The sequence below is a fragment of the Ceraceosorus guamensis genome (genome assembly GCF_003144195.1).
Source record: "Ceraceosorus guamensis strain MCA 4658 unplaced genomic scaffold IE81scaffold_3, whole genome shotgun sequence".
Lineage (NCBI taxonomy): Eukaryota > Fungi > Basidiomycota > Exobasidiomycetes > Ceraceosorales > Ceraceosoraceae > Ceraceosorus > Ceraceosorus guamensis.
The window spans coordinates 602,383-620,534 of record NW_020289998.1 but is presented as its reverse complement, the minus strand read 5'-3'; the positions used below and the strand labels follow the sequence as shown (position 1 = coordinate 620,534).

At 56.0% G+C, this 18,152-nt stretch overlaps 5 protein-coding genes across 5 annotated transcripts; 3 read left to right on the top strand and 2 right to left on the bottom strand.

The window, feature by feature from the left end:
• Positions 1-291: 291 nt before the first annotated feature.
• IE81DRAFT_333181 (DNA replication factor C, large subunit) lies at positions 292-3,498 on the bottom strand (the record flags this gene model as incomplete). The annotated part of the gene is made up of 15 exons (XM_025515358.1): positions 292-351; positions 425-613; positions 688-822; positions 886-1,048; positions 1,134-1,393; positions 1,463-1,619; positions 1,683-1,820; positions 1,889-1,936; positions 2,000-2,085; positions 2,161-2,295; positions 2,377-2,617; positions 2,695-2,796; positions 2,872-3,153; positions 3,228-3,375; positions 3,462-3,498. 15 exons carry the CDS (start codon positions 3,496-3,498, stop codon positions 292-294), a joined length of 2,181 nt encoding a protein of 726 aa, XP_025373123.1.
• Positions 3,499-5,146: 1,648 nt separating this feature from the next.
• On the top strand, positions 5,147-7,694 carry IE81DRAFT_319812 (hypothetical protein). The gene is made up of 2 exons (XM_025512840.1): positions 5,147-7,137; positions 7,205-7,694. The coding sequence occupies exons 1-2, from the start codon at positions 5,413-5,415 to the stop codon at positions 7,562-7,564; spliced, it is 2,085 nt and encodes a 694-aa protein (XP_025373122.1). The 5' UTR covers positions 5,147-5,412; the 3' UTR covers positions 7,565-7,694.
• Positions 7,695-8,270: 576 nt separating this feature from the next.
• Positions 8,271-11,758, top strand: IE81DRAFT_319811 (hypothetical protein). The gene is made up of 2 exons (XM_025512839.1): positions 8,271-8,829; positions 8,928-11,758. Exons 1-2 carry the CDS (start codon positions 8,618-8,620, stop codon positions 11,461-11,463), a joined length of 2,748 nt encoding a protein of 915 aa, XP_025373121.1. The 5' UTR covers positions 8,271-8,617; the 3' UTR covers positions 11,464-11,758.
• A 1,242-nt stretch (positions 11,759-13,000) lies between these two features.
• IE81DRAFT_285001 (CDP-diacylglycerol--inositol 3-phosphatidyltransferase) lies at positions 13,001-14,441 on the top strand (the record flags this gene model as incomplete). Its single annotated transcript, XM_025511613.1, has 5 exons — positions 13,001-13,070; positions 13,183-13,357; positions 13,509-13,622; positions 13,932-14,010; positions 14,088-14,441. 5 exons carry the CDS (start codon positions 13,001-13,003, stop codon positions 14,439-14,441), a joined length of 792 nt encoding a protein of 263 aa, XP_025373120.1.
• Positions 14,442-14,635: 194 nt separating this feature from the next.
• Positions 14,636-17,387, bottom strand: IE81DRAFT_319809 (hypothetical protein). The gene is made up of 8 exons (XM_025512838.1): positions 17,069-17,387; positions 16,750-16,996; positions 16,415-16,663; positions 16,151-16,345; positions 15,796-16,057; positions 15,605-15,720; positions 15,392-15,515; positions 14,636-15,323 (listed from the first exon to the last, which is right to left on the bottom strand). Exons 1-8 carry the CDS (start codon positions 17,107-17,109, stop codon positions 15,004-15,006), a joined length of 1,554 nt encoding a protein of 517 aa, XP_025373119.1. The 5' UTR covers positions 17,110-17,387; the 3' UTR covers positions 14,636-15,003.
• Positions 17,388-18,152: the final 765 nt, after the last annotated feature.

The window sequence follows — 18,152 nt, the reverse complement described above, 5'->3', positions numbered from 1 at the left end:
GCCTTCATCACCAGTCTCGATAGGCAGCAAAGAGGATCGAGCTGTGGCGCACGCGCTCATGCACCTTCATGTACAAACAGCACATGAACGCATCTTGAATCATGAACACATCATCCCTCTGCATGACATCCGGGACAGAGCTCGGCCGCTTTCGTGATTCAAAGCACGCCCACCTCACAAACATTCCGGAATCCGGCTAGACGCAGTGCATGCATTATGTCCTGACAACCAGATAACCTAGTACAAGGAAGGGGGCCCTGGAATATCCTGAGAATTGCGTGATCTTGCTCCTCATTTGCCCTTGCCGCTTTTGCCTTTTCCCTTCGGCTTCTTCTCTTTGATCATCTTGTTCTGGGGAGCATGCCGACGCCGTGAGCGGTACGCAGACACGTATGTCTGAAGGTCTCGCCAGCAACACACTTACCTTGGACAAGTCCTCGTTGTCGCTGACTTCTTCCATCTCGTTATCAGAGACGTCAGACACCTCTGCGCCCTCCAGCTCTTCAACGTCCGGCGCTGGCTCTCCAACAAGCTTCTTGGCTTTGGCGATGTTTTGACCCTTGTAGAAGGCGATCGGGTGATCTGTGCTGTTGTATCTGCGAGTGAAGGCGCTCTACAGCCACACAGAGTGGCATTCAAGACCGCTTTAGCAAATCGCAGGCATAAAGTCGGCGCAGCGTCACGCACCTTGACGTCAGTCTTGATGGGCTTCACTACTGCGTCCATATTGTTTTCCCCAATTCCAAGCTCAAGAATACCTTCTCTGTCCTCAGGATTGAGGTAGTAGTCATCCATAAACTCGATGACTTCTTCGATCCCACCCTGAACCGAGACGAGTGGATCGTCAGTCGTGGCATTGATACGTGTGAAGCTTCCAGCACTCACTTGGCCCTTCTTGACAAGCGGTTGAGTCAGGCGTGGCACAAAGTATGGCAAGTACTGCTCTCTGACCTCGAATCTCGAACCGGATGCTGCAAGCCTCATCTTAGTTTGAATTTCTACGGCCACGCGGCTCAACCTTTGAGCCTTGGAATTGATTCCGAGCCACCTGCGTGGGTGACCCGAGCACATTGAGGTGCGGTCAGCACTCGCACGTAAACTTCGCTGTTTGATGGGCCAAGCCCGAGACGCACGTTGGGAAAGACGGACCATACATCTTGTTCTTCGCAGCGCTTTGTCCGTAGACGAAAGACATTGGACGTATGACGGACGCAATGGCGTGGTGTGGCATAAGTGACCAGTGCTGCTGAGGGGAATGTATCATGGCATCGATGACTTCGCCGTCGGAAATGGAAATGGCTGCCTTTGTCATCAATTCCATAGTTTTCCACTCTTTTTCAGAGTGGTTCGTGATGCGGGAGGCAACGGTGGGAGCTTGGTTGATGTAGTTCGTCTGCGGATGAGTGAAGGTTCAGAAAGAGGCACCTCGAGATCATTCCGCTCGGGCGCTGGCTCGACTCACCTGCACCATGAGAGGCATGATGGAATGGTCGCTAAAGTAGACTTCACTTTTTTGAGTCAAATTGGCCGGATTGGTAGGAGAGAAGAATCCTTGTCCGCTGACTTGATTATACAAGCTGAAAGGCGTGTGCATGCCGGGTTTGACGTTTGCCGCTCCTCTGCAAAGAATGGCATTGTGTCAGCGCCGCGTCAATTGCTCTGCAGCTGTGAACTATGCTCACAGATCTTTGCCTTCGTCGAAATCCATTGTGCGCGAGGAGAGCGCCCATGTCGACAGCATGTTGATGACCAGACGGATGTCGTTCTGGGCAGAACGAATGAGTTCGTCCATGACCTCAGGGGCGACTTTCATCTTTTCGCTGCTCAATCCGAGAGCATTAGGTGAGCCGCGGGTGTATGTATTCGTCGCAGCTGCGAATCAACTCACGAGAATGCTATGGTCAGGAGTCTGCTGCGGATTTGGCGCGAATCGGGTCTGAAAACGAGGCCGTGGTGAGCGCGCTTCACAACGAAGAATGCAGCACTCGAGCATGCTCACCGAGCAAATTTAATTTGACCACACGTGGATTCCAAGGGCCTCATCTTCGGGGTCTTGGCTTCGTTGCAAATGCACAGTATGGGGACCTGTTGCGCACATACGCAAGGTAGGTCAGCGATCGCGCAGGCAGCTTTGAGCCAAAGCGTCACATCGCCACATACCTTCGTTTTGCGTATCAGGGCATTGATCGCCCCGACACCACCACGATCTCCTCCCGACATGCCATCCACTTCGTCCATGATCAGACAGGTTCTATCGGTGACCCGAACGCCATCCGCAGATGTAGGCTTGTCCGTCTGCCGTGCAGCATTGAGCCATCGTAAGAACGTGTCACTGAGCTTCCTTGAGTGAAGCTCCGCTCAAAGTCAAGTACTCACACCATTGTACCATGAATCCAGACTTGAATTGTTAATGGTGTCCTTTAAGCTTGCCTCGATCAGCTTTTTGCTTCTAGCGTCACTTGCATTTAGTTCCATTGGTGTGTATCCGCACTTGCGAGCCAAGAGATGTGCAGCGCTTGTCTTTCCCACCCCCGGTGGTCCAGAGAGTAGAAGAGCCCGGAACACGCCGATAGCATTCTTGCCTGGCTTCTTGAAGTCGGCTTTGTATGACGCTTGCCTAAACATGCGCGCAGAAGGTAGGCACAGTAAGCAAGAGTAGCATCGGAGCTGCTACTCGTCCACACCTATACACACCAATTCGTCAACCAGTCTTCGATCTTTGCAATCGAGGTACCGTTACCGACCAGATCCTTCATACGCGCAGGCGCGTATCTGCTCGTCCACAGCGCGTGTTCTCTGGCCGATGACAAGCCGAAAAGAATGCGTGAGGCTCTGCTGACCCTCCATTGGAAGGTAGCTCCATGCACTCACTTCGGACCTTTGATGGCAGCGCCAGGTGCTCCACCGCTGCTCTTCTTGACCTCTTTCCGCAGCTCGGCAGCAGCAGCGAGAATCTTTTGTTGCTCCGCCTCCTGCTTTTTAATCGCTGCTTTGTCGGGCTCGCCCTCGCCACGATCCGCTATCAGCCCGAGGAAGCCGTCCTCATCCAGCGTTTTCAGACCATTCTTCTCGATTGCTTTCAGCTTCGACGGGCCTGCTCCTTCGCCAAGAACAACGTATGATGTTTTGCTGGAGGGCCCAGTGGTGACTTTGCTGCAAAATCGAGAGAAACTTGTGGTGCGATGAGTACAAGCTCTCGCGCTCGTTCGCGCATTGTACCTACTCACGCGCCATACCGCCGGGCGAGATCTTGCGCATCCTCTCTACTGAGGCTTTGAAGTTCCCCTGTGAATACAAAAGTGAGGCCGGCCAAGCAATTCGGCTTCCCCTGAGGTACGGCTTTGCTGCCAGGTGCGGCAGGTCCATTGGCTCGCGCTGCAGCTGCCTGACGCCAGCTGCACGCGAGGGAGAATGATGTCAGCTACAATGTGTATCTGATCCGACGAAAGCAGACGACTGACTTGAATGCGCCCGCCTTTGAATCCCCATCCTGCTCATCCTTGGGCTTTGAGCTGGTCGCCCCATTTGCGTTCGACTTGCCCGTTGGTTTCGGTGGAGGAAAGTCCATCTCGTCTTCTGAAGAAGCATCCTGCTTCCCCTTCTTTGCCTTACTGCTGCTCGCGCCTTTCGTCGGGGATTTCGTTCCCTTTGTGGGCGAAGTTTTGGCGCCACCTCGATCTTTGCTTCGCGAAGGCGAGGGAGCTGCTTTGATCTTGGGCTTCTTGCTCGGAACATCGTCATCCGACGAGTCTGGTACGGTGGCAGCGGCAGCCTGGACAAAGTTGGCAGTCAGTGAATAGCCTCTTCAGCGAGAGGAGATCCCGTAGGAGAGACTCACTTTACGCTTCCCAGGTTGTGAAGACTTTCTGGCTTGAGCAGAGTTGGTTTTGGCCGGCATTTCTTCTCCCGAAGAGTCTCCCAGATCAATGGCCTCGGTAGCCTGGACACGGCAGAAAGTCGCGGGAGCCACTACACGCGTGAGGGGCAGGTACAGGACAGCAATCCCATTGCTGGGTGAACTCACACTTCGACCAGTTTTTGCTGAGCTGCCAGAGCCGTTGCCAAAGTATTTTGAAGTGCCTGGCTTGGCAGCGGTGGACCGCTTCGACCCAGACGTACTGGGCTTGGAGGTCAAGGGCCCTGGCTTGGGTGCAGCGTCCTCATCCGAGCTCAGCGAAGAAGAAGAGCGATCATGGGTTCGCGTGCGCTTCTTGCTGGGCGAAGGGGTGGCGCTAGCAGACGGCCTATGACCAGATACCGTCATCTGCAAGTGAAAGGGCGCGATGCTGAGTTGAGTGCCTGGGATGTGTCCGTTTGGAGACTGACGTTGCTATGAACTCACAGGGCCGTCCATCTGCTCCACCTGTTTCTTCTCGACTGCTCCAGCCTTGCTCTCTCTTCCACCGCTTGGAGATTCTTGCGAGCCGTTCTTCGGCTTAGCCGCCGCTGCTGGAGTCAATCTTCCTCCGGAGAAGAATCCTGCTAGACTGCTCTGCCCCTCTATGAGCTTGTGTGGCTTCTTCGAACCCGAGCCCGAGCCTGAGCCCTTTGGTGGTGAAGTCTTGGGCGCCATGCTTGGGTCTTGCCGGTGCTCGGCGACGCTATGAGCGCAGCAGTGTGGAGGTCACCACCCTTGCTTGCCCAGATGCCTTCGTCCTCCTGTTCCAACTTGGGCACGCGGCAGTCAATGAAGCGCGTGGGTTGGACTGTGCTAAGAGGTGAGGTCCGTGCGGTGGGAAGCACCTCTTCGCAAATCGTCGCTTCCGTTCAGTCTGCCGCGCCTCGCGACGCACCAATGCGTGTCGAATCAGAGCGTGAAGCTGAACATGGGATCACGAATGAAAGAGTCTCTTCTGCATTTCGATTGATGAGAAGGACGTGAGACCTGCGGGCGGCGGATACGCATGGAGGAGTCGTGAGTGTGAGTCGGGAGTGTGAATGCTGACTGTTGCTACCCATTTCTTGATCGTACTCATCACTCAAGACTCCACACGCGCCCTGACGCGTCCGCCGGCCGTGATCGTGAATCAGCAGTAGCGCGGGCCATCTCGCATCTTGGGTCACGTGGAGGCACAGTGAACCTCGCCAGAAGAGTTAATAAGTCGTCGAGGGAGCACTCTTGACACTTACCAGCCAGCACCTTACATGAGAGCCTCACGCCGGAGTGCTCTGCATTACATTCGTGATTCAAATTGCTGCACACATGAGATTAGAGGCACATCCACCAGCTGCCTCTCGAGCTCTGTCTAATCTACCGGCCTTGCTACTCCGGGCTCTTGCGAGGACCGCTGATCTTGTTTCTGGCCACAAACTCACATGTTCGACGTGGACTTTATTGGCGGGTAGTCGCATACGGCAGGGAAGCGATCCTTCGGCACACCGCCGACAGGCCATTCGGCCCGCATTTGTACGATGGCCGAAGCTCAATCGGGATCAGTGCGCTTTCTCCTATCCTTGTCGAATCTGCGCCCAGCTGCGATTCCGTCTTTACTAAATTCGTCACCTCAGCTTCCAGCTGCTCTCACAAATACGCTCGCATGGCTGGCTGCCCAGTCCATCAACTTTGGCTCGCAGCGCCGTCCTCAAGGTCAGGCGGCTGTTGCGATATCTCAGGATGTTGGAAACTCTTCATACGAATTCGTGCATCTACTTGTGAGAGTGTTGCAAGAAGGAGATCCAACGCTTATCAGGATGCTCCTGCCGCAAGCAACCACGCTCCTCCACCTCGTCATCGTGGTGCACCTTGCCCCTCATTCTGGGGATGCTCGAAGCATCAAGGGACGAAGACTCGCCCTTGCCGGCCTGCGCGCCATCTTCAGGCGAATACTCACCCCTGAAGAGAGCGTGCACCTCGTACGAGCCGCCATTGATGGACTGCATGATGACGAAAGCTGTGGCAGCGCTGCGGCCAGCCTCAGCGCACTACTCCGTGTCATCTCCAGCAAAGCCTTGCCCAGTGATGAGTGGGAGAAAATGAGCCTCGACATACAGACAGCAGCGCAGCGCATGGATGCTCCTTCAAGCCAAGCAGGTGGCTCAGTAGAACGTGACTTGAGTGCCTCCACCAAAGCCCTAAATGCTCACTTACGAGACGCAGCGGCGCTTCTCGCGGCACTCCGTGGCGAACCAATCAAGATCGATGGCGATGCTACTGTCAACTATGGGCAAGAGCTGACCACGCTTGGTCAGGGTCTTGCGCAATCCATCCAAAGATCCAGAACCTTGCCAGTTCGTCCTCACGCCTCGGCCCTCGAAGCTGCTTCTCAAAGTTCACCCGAGACGGCCAATGAACGAGTGCAGCTTGATGCGCTGCTTAATGTCTTGCCGCATATATCGCGGAGCAATCTCCTGGGCAAGCTGCGCTCGGACCCCAGATACGCGGCAAGATCGAATGAGCAGATCATCGAACTGCTCTTAGATGATCCAGATGGTGCTCAGACCGCAGCATCGCCACCGTCGGCGTCTCAGATTGCTCTGTCTCCAAGCGCAGAAAGCATTTTACCCCCAAGAGTCGCCAAAAAGCCAATCAGCCCGTTGCGCGAGTCTAGAGCGCGGTTCAATTTCGATCCTTCTCGCTTCTTGACCCGCGATGGAGACAGGTCATCGAGCGAGCAAGGGCTTTCCGAGGAGCTTAAGCGTTTGACGATCGCGCGCGCAGATGCCCCGAGCTCAGACGAATCAGATGTCGATGACTTTGGCGTTGCCCGCGATCGGGCAGTCGGTTTTGAGGAGGAGCTGGAGACAGAAATTGAGCAACCTCAAGATCGAAGGCGCGGCATCTCCAAGCTCTTTGGCATGGGTGCGAATGCTTCTCGCTTCGCAGAGGACTACTCAACTTTTGACGAGGACACGGAAGCGGAGGATGAGGATGATGAAGACCACGAGACACGTGCACCGGCCGGTGCGGCTGCTGTGAACAATGCTGGCAGACAGATTGTCGGCTCTTCAAACAAAGGGAAGGCTGCCGTTTCTGATGCCACAACGCTGCAGCTTCATTACCTCCATCACGGCGCTAACGCGTTTGCACGCAGCGATGCGAATCGCAGCAGTAAGCAACGGAGGGACCTACTCGCTAGTCTAGGCGGCTCGTGGGATCACGCACTCGTTGAGGATTGGGGAACAGTTTTTACTAGAGATGTGAGTGAGGAAAAGCGAGACTTGCGAGCTTGGCGCTGATCCGGGTAGTTGCGCGCCGAATGTGCAGCCGAAGAGAGAGAAGATGCTTTCCCGACTGTCCACGAGCGACACGGCTTCCATTCCCGCTGTAGCAAGCCGTCCGGATGAAGACTCGGAAGATGAGGATCAAAGCACTCGCTTCGGCCCAGATCGCGGACGAGGAGGTCGGGTCCTGCGCGGGGCAAGAGGCGGAGGAAGGGGAAGGGGAGGCTCGGGCCCGCGAGGTGGATCGGAAGGCGGTGGAGGCAAGTCGAGCAGGGGTAGAGGTACGGGACATAGCGGCACGGACCGAGGAGCGAAGAGGAAGGAGAGGCAAGGAAACGTGGCGAGGACTAGAGGGCATGATAGGAAGATGAACCAGGCGGGAGGCGGAGGTGGATTCGCGTGACCTCCTGCACGAGGGTCAGGAACTGCGCATGCGTGTGCGTGGTTTGCAGGATCGAACACTGCAAGCGCAATCAATGTCACAATCCGTCATTGTAGTTGCTGTGCTTCTTGTGCGCGAGCGTATATAGGGATCATCAGAGTAAGTGTAGCGTACTTGACCATTGAATCAACATGATATCTGCTGTTCCGAGCGTCAAGAGCGCAGGGCTGGCGTTCTGTCGCCTCAAGACCCATAATATGGACTCAAGCCGTAGTGAGCTCTAGTCTGACGACTAATCACAGTTCCAAAGATGTGGATCAGTTGTGCATCGAAGCTTGAATCGTGTATGAAGGAGCCGAGAGGAGAAGAACGACCCACCGCCGTCAGCACTCACGTGTTTGCTCGCAACGACAAGACACACGACGGCGTTTCAAAAAGGATTCTTCTATGCATCGCAAGACGCTCGACTCACGACTCGATCATGAGTCATGACTCACAGACTCGTGACTGACACACGCGCGTGCAACCCCTCGACCCGCGTCGCCAAGGAGAGGGGCTATACATATGCGGTCGTGTGCATGGTTGCACCGCCTCGTGAAGCGAGACCAAACACCGCGCATTGACGGAGCAGACACCCGCAAAATAACCGCGGAAGGCGCTGTATGCGCAGAGTTGAGTGAGACATTTGATGACCTTCTCTTGTTGACGCGATGTAGCAGAGGTCATGGCGTGGATGTTACTTGTGACTTTAACACGACGATGACCATATGCATATATGTATACGTACATGTATCAGCAGCAACCTGCTGTGCCCTCCTATATAAAGCTGTGCAACCTAGCTGGGCGCGTCAAGCTCGTTCGGGTGGCTGGCGAGCATTTCTTCAAGCCGCGCAGTGGTTGCATAGCAAACACCGCAACACTCGTGATTCGTGACTCTCCACGCACCACACTTCTTCAACGCCGCGCAGCGGTTTACGCGCCAGCACAACTCGAAATCAAGGCGATCCATCTCAGTATCCCCACGCGCTCTTTTGAGGCTTTTGCAGCGGACAAGAACACGCTGTCTCGGCTGTGATGTCGGCAGCCACAACGAGCACCCCAAGTGCTCCTCGCATGGACTTTTGTCGAAGATGCGGCGATCCAGTCTCGAGCATGTCAGCGGGCAACGCTTCGAGACACGAGCTTTCTCGCTGTCGCAAGTGCGGAGGTACAGCGACTCAAGCCAAAGTGAGGGAATCCGAACCTGCAGAGGGGAGCAAGAGCCGAAAGGACCCTTGGGAGAGGAGGTGAGTGTCGCATGCCAATGATCTTGTTGCTAGGGGCGGGCCGTCGACGGGGCTCGCGCGACCAACAAAGATCAAGCTCACACGTCTCACGCACGCAGCTACGTGTCGGGCTCGTTGAAGCTGGCCGACTCGGATGAACAGTTCAGCCTCGCTTTCCCATCATCCACCCCAGCGCCAACCCTTGCGCGGGCGCCAGTGTCGCGCAACGCGCCTTTGGCTCTCGGTGTGCCTTCTTCCATATCTAGAGACCTGCGAACTCCTCCGCCACCACAAAGGCCTCGACTCTCGAGCGATGCAGCCATGCCGACCATCCAAGCTCCCGACGGCCAGCTTTCCAAAGTGGTGGGAACGCTGCTCGCACCGGAAGAGCAGCGCAAGACGTGGAAGTGCGGAGGCTGCGAAGCTCCATTTGTTAGAGATGCTACGCTATTTGCTGCTCCTACGGCCGCCACTTTGGCCAGCACATCAACAGGAGCGACGACGCCCCGCTCTGCAAATGCAGCATCTTCGGGCACGAGCACACCATCCCAGTTCTTCTGTCAAGCGTGCTACTCGCAGCGCTTCTCTCTAGGCGTGTGTCCCGGATGCAAGAAAGCGGTTCTGGGATTGGTGAAAGAGGAAGGCAGATTTGTCCGCGCAGGAGATGATGTGTGGCACGGCAAGTGCTGGGTTTGTGGGAGTTGCGGTACAAAGGACAGGGTGATCCGAGGTATGGATGCCATGCCCGTCTGTGAGGAATGCTTCGATCAGCCAAAGCCACGTCGCGCTCCTGCGGTCAGCATGGGAGCCAGCACGGGAGCTGCGCACAACTTCCCTGTCCCGACCACCCGCCGGCAGTCTCAAGATCTGCGTAACCTCTCTGGGGCACCGGCAGCTCGCACAGCTATGGGTGCCAGCATTGCAGCACTCTCTGCTCGCTTCTCCGGAACTTCGATTGCGCCAGCCGCTGCCAATGTTCCCCCTTCCCCTCAGCTGGGTCCAGTCCGCTCGGGTAGCGCTTCTCCTACCAAGATGGGTCCGCCACCTACCTGGGGCAACACGGCTGCATATGGCAACAATGCGCCCTACTCGAGATCGAGGACCATGTCGGCTCTCGCTGGAGCTTCTAGCAGCGGCCTGGATAAGAAGCAGTCAGGTCAGACCCCCTCTTCAACGGCGATGCCCACATCTACGAGCTTGGCGAGTCTGCGCAGCGACTCTGGCTCTCTGAGTCGCTCCAACTCCATCACGCGCTCGCTTTCTCGCACCAATTCGCTATCGAGACCAGGATCTCCCACAAAGCCTCGACCCTTGACGGCGCAGTTCACTGGCGAAAAGTTTGACTTGGCAGCTTTCAGGAGCAGTCAGGCAGGCGCGCAGGGCTCCAATGGCCTGACCAGACAGGACAGCAGGAACGGCAAGATGGATCGCAATGATGGAGCAAGTTCGCCAGGAAATGAGCCGCCAACCACGCAGGTGCCCAGGACTCGCAGCGGCTTTCCTCTGCCGGCCGGGAGTAGCAAGCGCGAAGAGCCCGTGGGAGAGTCTGCTGCGAAGCCAGGCAGCGCAGGTCAAGAGGAAGTCACATGTGCGGCTTGTGGTCGTCCGCCCTTTTTTGAAGAAGCGGGCAACAGCCACATGACTGTGGAGATGGTCACGCTATCCAGCTCGGGATTGACGCTACATGCTCACTGCTTCCGCTGCGCTACCTGCGGTGAGCAAATTGACGGATCTCGCAGCTTTGTCCGACTTGAGGACGATGAAGACCCTGCAATGCGGAAGCACTTGCCTCGCTACGCTCATCCGCCTTGTGCTCCAGTGCCTAAAATGTATCCCGTCAAGGTGAACCTCAATGGCGCAACTGATGCGGCAGCTCCGACGACGATGGCACATGCCTCGGAACCACACCACGTCACTCACCAATCAGTGCCTCGACCTAGCTTGGGACCGAATCCACCACCACCGGCACAGAAGTATGGATTCATCAGCAGCGCAAGCAGTCGATCCCGATCGACTTCTCCCTCGAAGGCTTCGTTCGGCATGGATCGCCACGCGTCCAACGACTCATCGACTGATGCGAATCTTCAAGGGGAAGGGCGCAGACTCAGCAATACTGGCCTGCACGCCTCGGGCCGACGATTCCAGCCCACGTCGGGAGCTGCACCGCCTACACGCAGTACCCTGGACGTTCAACCGCCGTCGTCAAGGGCTCGTGATATGAGGGGCATCTTCAGCGGGGCTGCAAGTAGCCGGGCTCCGGCAAGCACTTCCTTGGCCAAGGATGGCTCGGTCGGAGGATCGCAACAGACTTTCCCAGCTGCTGCAAGTATCACCTTTGCGGGAAGAAAGCTTGGCGGTCTTTTGCAATGTGCAGGATGCAGTGTGGGCTTGACTTCGCTCGAGTCCGTCCCCGGACCAAGAGGGACGTCGTGGCATCGAGGATGTTTGCGGTGTGGAGGAATAAGAGAAGGAGCATCGACCGCCAGTAGGCGGAGCAGCTTGCAGATCACCTCTAGAGCCAACCTGTTTGAGTCCTCTACCGGTAAAAGCAGCGCATCGGAAGGGAAAAGGTGCGGGAAGCTGCTCGATTCCGCTGCCAAGGTCAATGCGGAGGGACAAGTCAGATGCTCCGAGTGCTGGAGCGCCAGGTTGTGACCTCTTGGAGTTGATGCTACGATCCAGCTCTGGCTTTCCCCAAGCATCTTGTTCTGCTGCTCCTCGACAAGATCCGAATGCTATGAATTTGCCTGCTCAATACACGATTGGCTTTGGCTTTGGCTTTGGCTTTGGCTTTGGCTTTGGAGCGTAGGCACTGACTATTGTTGGGTCTTGAGTGGTAGCAGGCACACTCAATACATGCAAGACTCGATGATCGACCGTTGCGACGCGGTACTCTGCCGCGGCTCAACTGGTTATGCCATCATTATCACGTGCCCATTCAAATATACCTCCCAGATCATCAGGTCGATGGCGAAATGTTTGCCCTGACGTCGGGCGTGCTTGTGACTTTGCAACACTGAGCTACCGGACTGGATCGAACGCTGTATGAACAGGGTTAGGGGACGCTGAATTCTTAATCTCGATTGCTCATTGCTCTTCTACCACGCGACCGTCAAGAGACTTTGGCTGACAGGTTGGCGCGGTGTGCAAGTACACAACCGTCGTTCGTGTGCGTATCGGCTCTCGGCGCGGATTCGCGTGGGTGGAGCTGCACCGCCATGATGCATGCATCAGCAGCTGCAAGCTTGCGGGAGGACGAGGCCGGGGTTAGGCTGGTGATGAGCCGCGCTCCACAAAAGCAGCTGCAGCTGCACGCCTTCCTAGCCACTCATGACTGATGCTTCCTGCGACTTCGGCGCGTGACCCTCTCCCATCGCAGCAGCAGCTAGGCGCAGATGAGAAGTGTACGTGAGTGAGTGCCCGCCGATAGCAGCAGCTGCGTCAAGTATAGCCTGTCGTGATTCGTGGTCGCTGCTGCTGCTGCTGCTGCTGCTGCATGTCGGCCGGGCGAGCCGCTGACGCGCGTGTACTCGTAGCGTGAATCCGCGAGCCACCCCACGAAGTAAGCGACGTGCGGCGCCCGCGCGATCAAGGCGTGCGCAGAGCACCGTCTTCCACACGTCGTGCACCGGACACATCTTGCCTTTTCTCCGCATTCACCCTTCAGGTTGGATAGACACACCTCTAGCTGCACTGTTCGCGCTGGCCAGCATAGCCTAGCAATCGTTCTGCGATTCCGCACTACGGAGTGCGCAAACGCAAGCATCGCTTGACCTCGACACGCAGAGCACGGGAATAATCTGTGTACGCTGCCGGCTAGCTGCGACCCGTCAAACTGTGTGATTTAGAGCGCAAAAGGGTATCGACGCAGACGCCAACGCGAACAGATCTCCCCAATCAAGCCCTATCGTCGCCTCTCAACAGGCTTCCGTCCAGATCAAGTCGCGCTTGCAGCACTGCCACGGCAGCTCAGGAACTCAGCACCTCAAGAACGCTCTTCATGGCCAGATCTACGCGAGGCTCGCAACAAGCGAGCTCATCATCAGGGGCTACAAAAGCGAATGGGCCCATCCAAATCACCGCTAGCGGTCTTCCAGCTTCCTCGGAAAAGACGTCCATCATCACTTCTTCTGATCTTCCAGCTTCTCACACCTCCTCGTCGGCCCCTGATGCGAACAAACACAACCTGGGCATGAGCTTGGCTACCAGACAAGCAAATGCAGCAGACGAAAATGTCTTTCTCTTTGTGCCAAACTTGATTGGTGAGTGCTGCTGAGGGATGCTAGTCCTCCTTCCAAACGAAGTTTGAACTTTCGCCAAACGTGCCAATCTGCCTCGCCCTACCAACTCTGCTCACTTGCTCCTCGTTCGCAGGATATGCACGCATCATTCTGGCAGCGCTCAGTCTGATATACATGAAGAGCAATCCAAAGACTTGCACGCTTTTGTACGGCGTCAGCTGCCTCTTGGATGCTGCGGATGGCGTCGCGGCGAGGAGGTTGGGTCAGAGCACCAAGTTTGGTGCTGTGCTTGACATGGTCACAGATCGGTGAGTTTCAGTATAGGCAAAGCAAGCCAGATTGGCAAATTAAGAGGAGGCGCTTGGAGCAGGCTCAGGAGCTGGGTTGTCAGAGCATTTCGAGAAAACACACACAGGAGCAACACAGCTGACGCGGATCCCTCCATTCGATGCGCGCTAGCTGCACGACATCGTGTCTGCTGTGCTTCTTGACGACTGCGTATCCGCGCTGTGCCATTCTGTTCCAAGCGCTCATCACGCTGGACTTTTCGAGTCACTACATCCACATGTACAGGTGAGTATACGCGCACCGGAGGACCTTTTGGGGAGAGACTGGGCAACAGATACTTCGCATGGAGAGAGAGAGAGGCAGAGAGAGCTACCAGAAAGGCGGATAGAGAGGGGACACTTTGCGTCGACTGACCGCAGGCAGATGAAAGCAGGTGCGCGAGAACGGCTGCCGCGAAGACGGTGCTTGGCCGCCTTGAAGCGCATTGCTAGGTTACGAGCGCTTGGTTTCGCGGGTCAATGATTCCACCCGAGATTGCTATCGGCCTGCAAGCTCCTGAAGGTCGAGCTTAACCTCCACTCCTCTTCACAACAGCTCCCTTGTCACTGGCTCGACCTCTCACAAGGTCGTCAATGAGGACGTGTCAAAGCTCCTCAGACACTACTACAGCCAGGTGAGCACCTTTGTTCTCAAGCGAGCTAGCGGACAGACGCCCAGCCCGCATGCTCACACTTCCTTCCTTCACATCAGCGGTGGTTGTTCTTCTATTGTGCCGGAAATGAGCTCTTTTTCGTGTGCCTCTACCTCCTGGACTTCTATCCCACACCTCTCGGACTCGAGCCCTCATGGTTCCTTGCCCCTCTGCCCTCAAGCCTGCAGCTTCATCTCACAAGGCTCGCGGTAGACCAACCCAAAGGAGCAGTAGGCTTGGCTTTTGCTCTGGTCAGGCGAACCACGTGGCCGCAGATCGCTGCGCTTGTGACGCTGCCCATCTGCGCAGCCAAGCAATTGTTCAACGCTTTGCAATTCTGGAAGGCTGCCAAGGTATTGGTGGGCATCGACTTGATCGAGAGGGCAAAGAAGAGAGAAAAGCAAGAAGAATGAGGGCGATGAAGGATTCGAGAGACTGCTTGCCTAGCGACTATAATTTTTTTTTTTGGCTCGATTGCTTTTGATGGATAGAGTGGCAGGAAATAAACATCGCTCGTCGCGCCACGTCACATTCAACTTTTGACACCCTCCGTCCTTTTTCTTCCTTTCTCTTTTATGTGTCCTTGGGATCATTCTCAATCCCGTCTCTCTCTCTGGATCCGTACAGACGATGAGGTGCATCACTAGTGATTCGGCTTCACCACCCTCTTGCCTCCTCTCGATTTACACCTGGAAGCTTTTTCCACTTCACTTCTTGTAAGGCAGCACTCTCTGCAATCTCTCCTCGAACCCCTATGCGAGCTGCTCTCAGATAACGCTGGAACGCTTCGCAAAGCAACGTGTGGCCGCACGTCACCTCAAGCTTGAGGAGCACAGCACATCTTTAGATTCATCTTGCATCGTAGGTCATGTTATTGCGGGTACTGCAAAAATCCCACGGATATCGAAAGCGAGGATCGTTGTGGCAGGGAGGGCACGAAGGCCCACGCAGCTAACCATGACGAGAACACAGCCTTCAACCAGTGTGCGCGACGACCTCCGTATGAATCTTTCCGGTCTTGAAGCCATGCCTGAGCTGTTCGGGCAATGCAAACTCTTTCAATTCCCCTTCCTCTCCTCCCTCCACGGGCACGCTGACGTTGATGGCGCTGCACTTCGAAGTCACGATTTCCGAGTCGCTCCCTTCGGCAGAGAGGTAAATCTGACCAGAGTCGCAGCTGTCGATCAAGATTGTTGGAGTGCGACCGGTCACTTGCACAGCGAAGGATGGAGACGATGTGATCTCAAGTGCCGACACCAGAGTATCTAGCAAGATTGAAGTCTTTTGACAGGAGACTGTTGGTTGGAAATTGTGAAAAGATCAATCTCACGCGTCTGAACTCCCTTCAAAATTCCCAACTTACCCATGGACACCGCATTGATCTTGCCCCGAATTTGGATGGTAGAGTTCTTGCACCCAAAAATGTTTACTGTCTGATTTAGCTCTGTCGCATCGATGACAATTTCCCTGTTGTCCTCGTGATTTTCCTGGCAACCGAACGTGACAGATCTTGCCCGGTCAGTCGTGATCCATCTTGGCGACAAGCTGTCCGCGCGTAAGCCGAAAGGTAACTCACAACAGACCATTTGTTGCCCTCAAGCTCCGTTCTTGCAGGCTTCTTTTGCCTGAAAGAAGCAGGTTTTACGCCTGGTTTGGGTGGCGTGGGCTTCGATCCAGAAGCGGGTGCGGGGGCTGTCCAAGATGTGGATCAATGTGATGTCAGTACCGCCACCGCCTGCTGCTCGCCATTTCTCTATGTCTGCTCACCGCTGGCCCGTAGCTCTGGGTTTTTGTGCGTCATTTGACTCCTGTCCACCTTCTTCAATCCGCTTGTGATGCCCTCTCCCTGGTTAAGCTGACTGAAGACTGCATCCATACCTCCAGCTGCCACTGGCGCGGGCGGCAAGCCAGCGGGAGGAGGGGGCGGAGGGGGAGGAGGGCCGCCAGAAGGCGGTGCAGGAGGTGCGGGAGGAGCAGCTGGAGCAGCTGGTGCGCTAGATGGACTAGCGAAAGCTTCGGCATCCCCTCCCTGCAATCACGGAGATCGAATTGTACACCTCAGCATTCAGCATTGCGACAAGAGAGTCTCCGAAGCGCTGTTGAAAGTTTGAAGCCGACTCACTCTCGGGTTCCACGCCAACCCAGTGGTGTGATGCTCTTTGACGTACGCAGCCAGAGCGCTCAACAGCGCAACAAAGCTGCGCGTCCATTCCACATGCGTCCTGTCGGCATCATCCTTGTGTTCCTTAATGACCCGATTCGAGTAGAATTCTGCGGATTCCTTCGTTGAAATGACATAAGGTGCAGGCTTCGGCTCCTGTGGGGTGCAGCAAAGGCAGAGTCAGTCTGGATGTCTCGCCAGCAGCTTCATGCAGCTTGCACATACGATGGTGACCCAGCCCAGGGCAGGTGCGCCTTCAGCAACTGTAGACAGATGATTGAACAGAGCCTTGTCACCACGCTTCTGATCCCGCACTTCTGTAGTAGCTATAAGTTCTGTCTGCAAAGGCTTCAGCAGCGCTACAAATCCGGGACCAGGACCTGTGGTGGGAGAGCCTCCAGGAGGCTTCTTTGATGCCGAAGCAAGGTGAATGAGGTGCTTTTGCGCCTCGAAGCCTGCTGCGAGGCATTTCGCCTGGGCAAAGCACCGTAAGTGATCAGCTTTCCTTCTTGCTGGGTGTCTCGCAGCGCTTGTGTCTCATAGCACTCCTCCCCACTCACTTGCTCATGCACCGGGCCGCCAAGCTTGGCGCTCAGATCTACATACTTCTTGAGCGCAGGAGCGACAGTCTCGTTGTATGCCTCGATAACAGCCGGTTCCTCGACTGGAGCTGCTGCCGCCGCTGCGGGTGCAGAGGCTGCCACGCCAGAATGTCCAGCAGCTGATGGTCCACCTGAGACGGAAGCAGTGACGCCTTGGGCTTGAGCGACTGCAATATCTTCGAGACGAGACGTCGCAGCTTCCAGCCTGGCAGTGTGCGAGCTGCGTGTCTCAGCCACGGCAAGTCGAGCGAGCGAGTGCGGCGCGAGCGCTACTCACCGCTTCAAGAGGGTGCTGAGATTGCCGATGCCTGACGCCATCGTGGAATGGACTTGACTAGTGTCGCTGGAGTGACTATGGCTTCCAGGATGGTTTTGTGGGGGAGTAAGCGTCACCAATCGTGGATGTGCGCATGCACGCTGCCGCTCAGCTGGAAGCACCGTGATTGCTGCAGGGGTAGCGGCTGTTTATTTGCCTGCTGGCCTCTGCGAGCGGAGCGCGCTTCCCTCCAGGCCTCTTGGGCTCTGACAACTGGACGCGTCCGCGTGAATTATTGCTGCCAAAGAAGCTGTGACCTTTGTCCGCCGTTCGGAGCAGCTCACAGTGGTCGTTAAGCCGCTGTGGGTGCATCACTGTTGGTCTCTTATATTTGATGAGCTTTCAAAACGTCTTCGAGAAGAGAGCTTGGAGTCACACATTCACGTGACTGTGGGGCCTCTCTGGAGGCGCGTGGGATCTTATCAAGGCATGGCTGCTGCTGGCGGCACCTCCGGAGAACCAAGAACTTCAGGCTAATTACGTGCTGCAGGCTCGTGTATTCGGCAATATGAACGAGCAATTCAGGCTGAACAAATGCATGCGCGTCTACTCAAAGGCATGTGCGTGTGCTAACAATCACAATACAGTCAAGAGGGCGGGCAATTTGAATGCAGGACGGGACAAATTGTTCTAGAGCTTCTGTGACTTTTGCACGTCGTGCGGCGTTTCGGTGGTGGATTTCGCGGGCCTCGGCTTTCGGAACTCGGATGTGTCGCCCCGGCGACACCTAGCTGGCTCGTCGGCCTCGGCCTGCCGCCCAGCATCTTTCTGCCCGATGCGGATGCGGCTTGGAAAATGCCGCACCGCACCGCTATCATAGTGCAGCAGCCTGTTGGTCAAAGTCGCCGACACTCACACTAGACTACTCCAGCGAGCCTCTTCCATGGCATCGATCGTCAGCAGGATGGATGGATGACTCCTCCATTCCCTGGCCATGGCCATAGCGAGCAAGGAAAGCGCTGCATATTGGACCAATTCTCCGTCCAGAAGGCTTGAATTACCAACGCTCGCTCCCCTCGGCACGCTTAATCTGCCATTGTGCGGT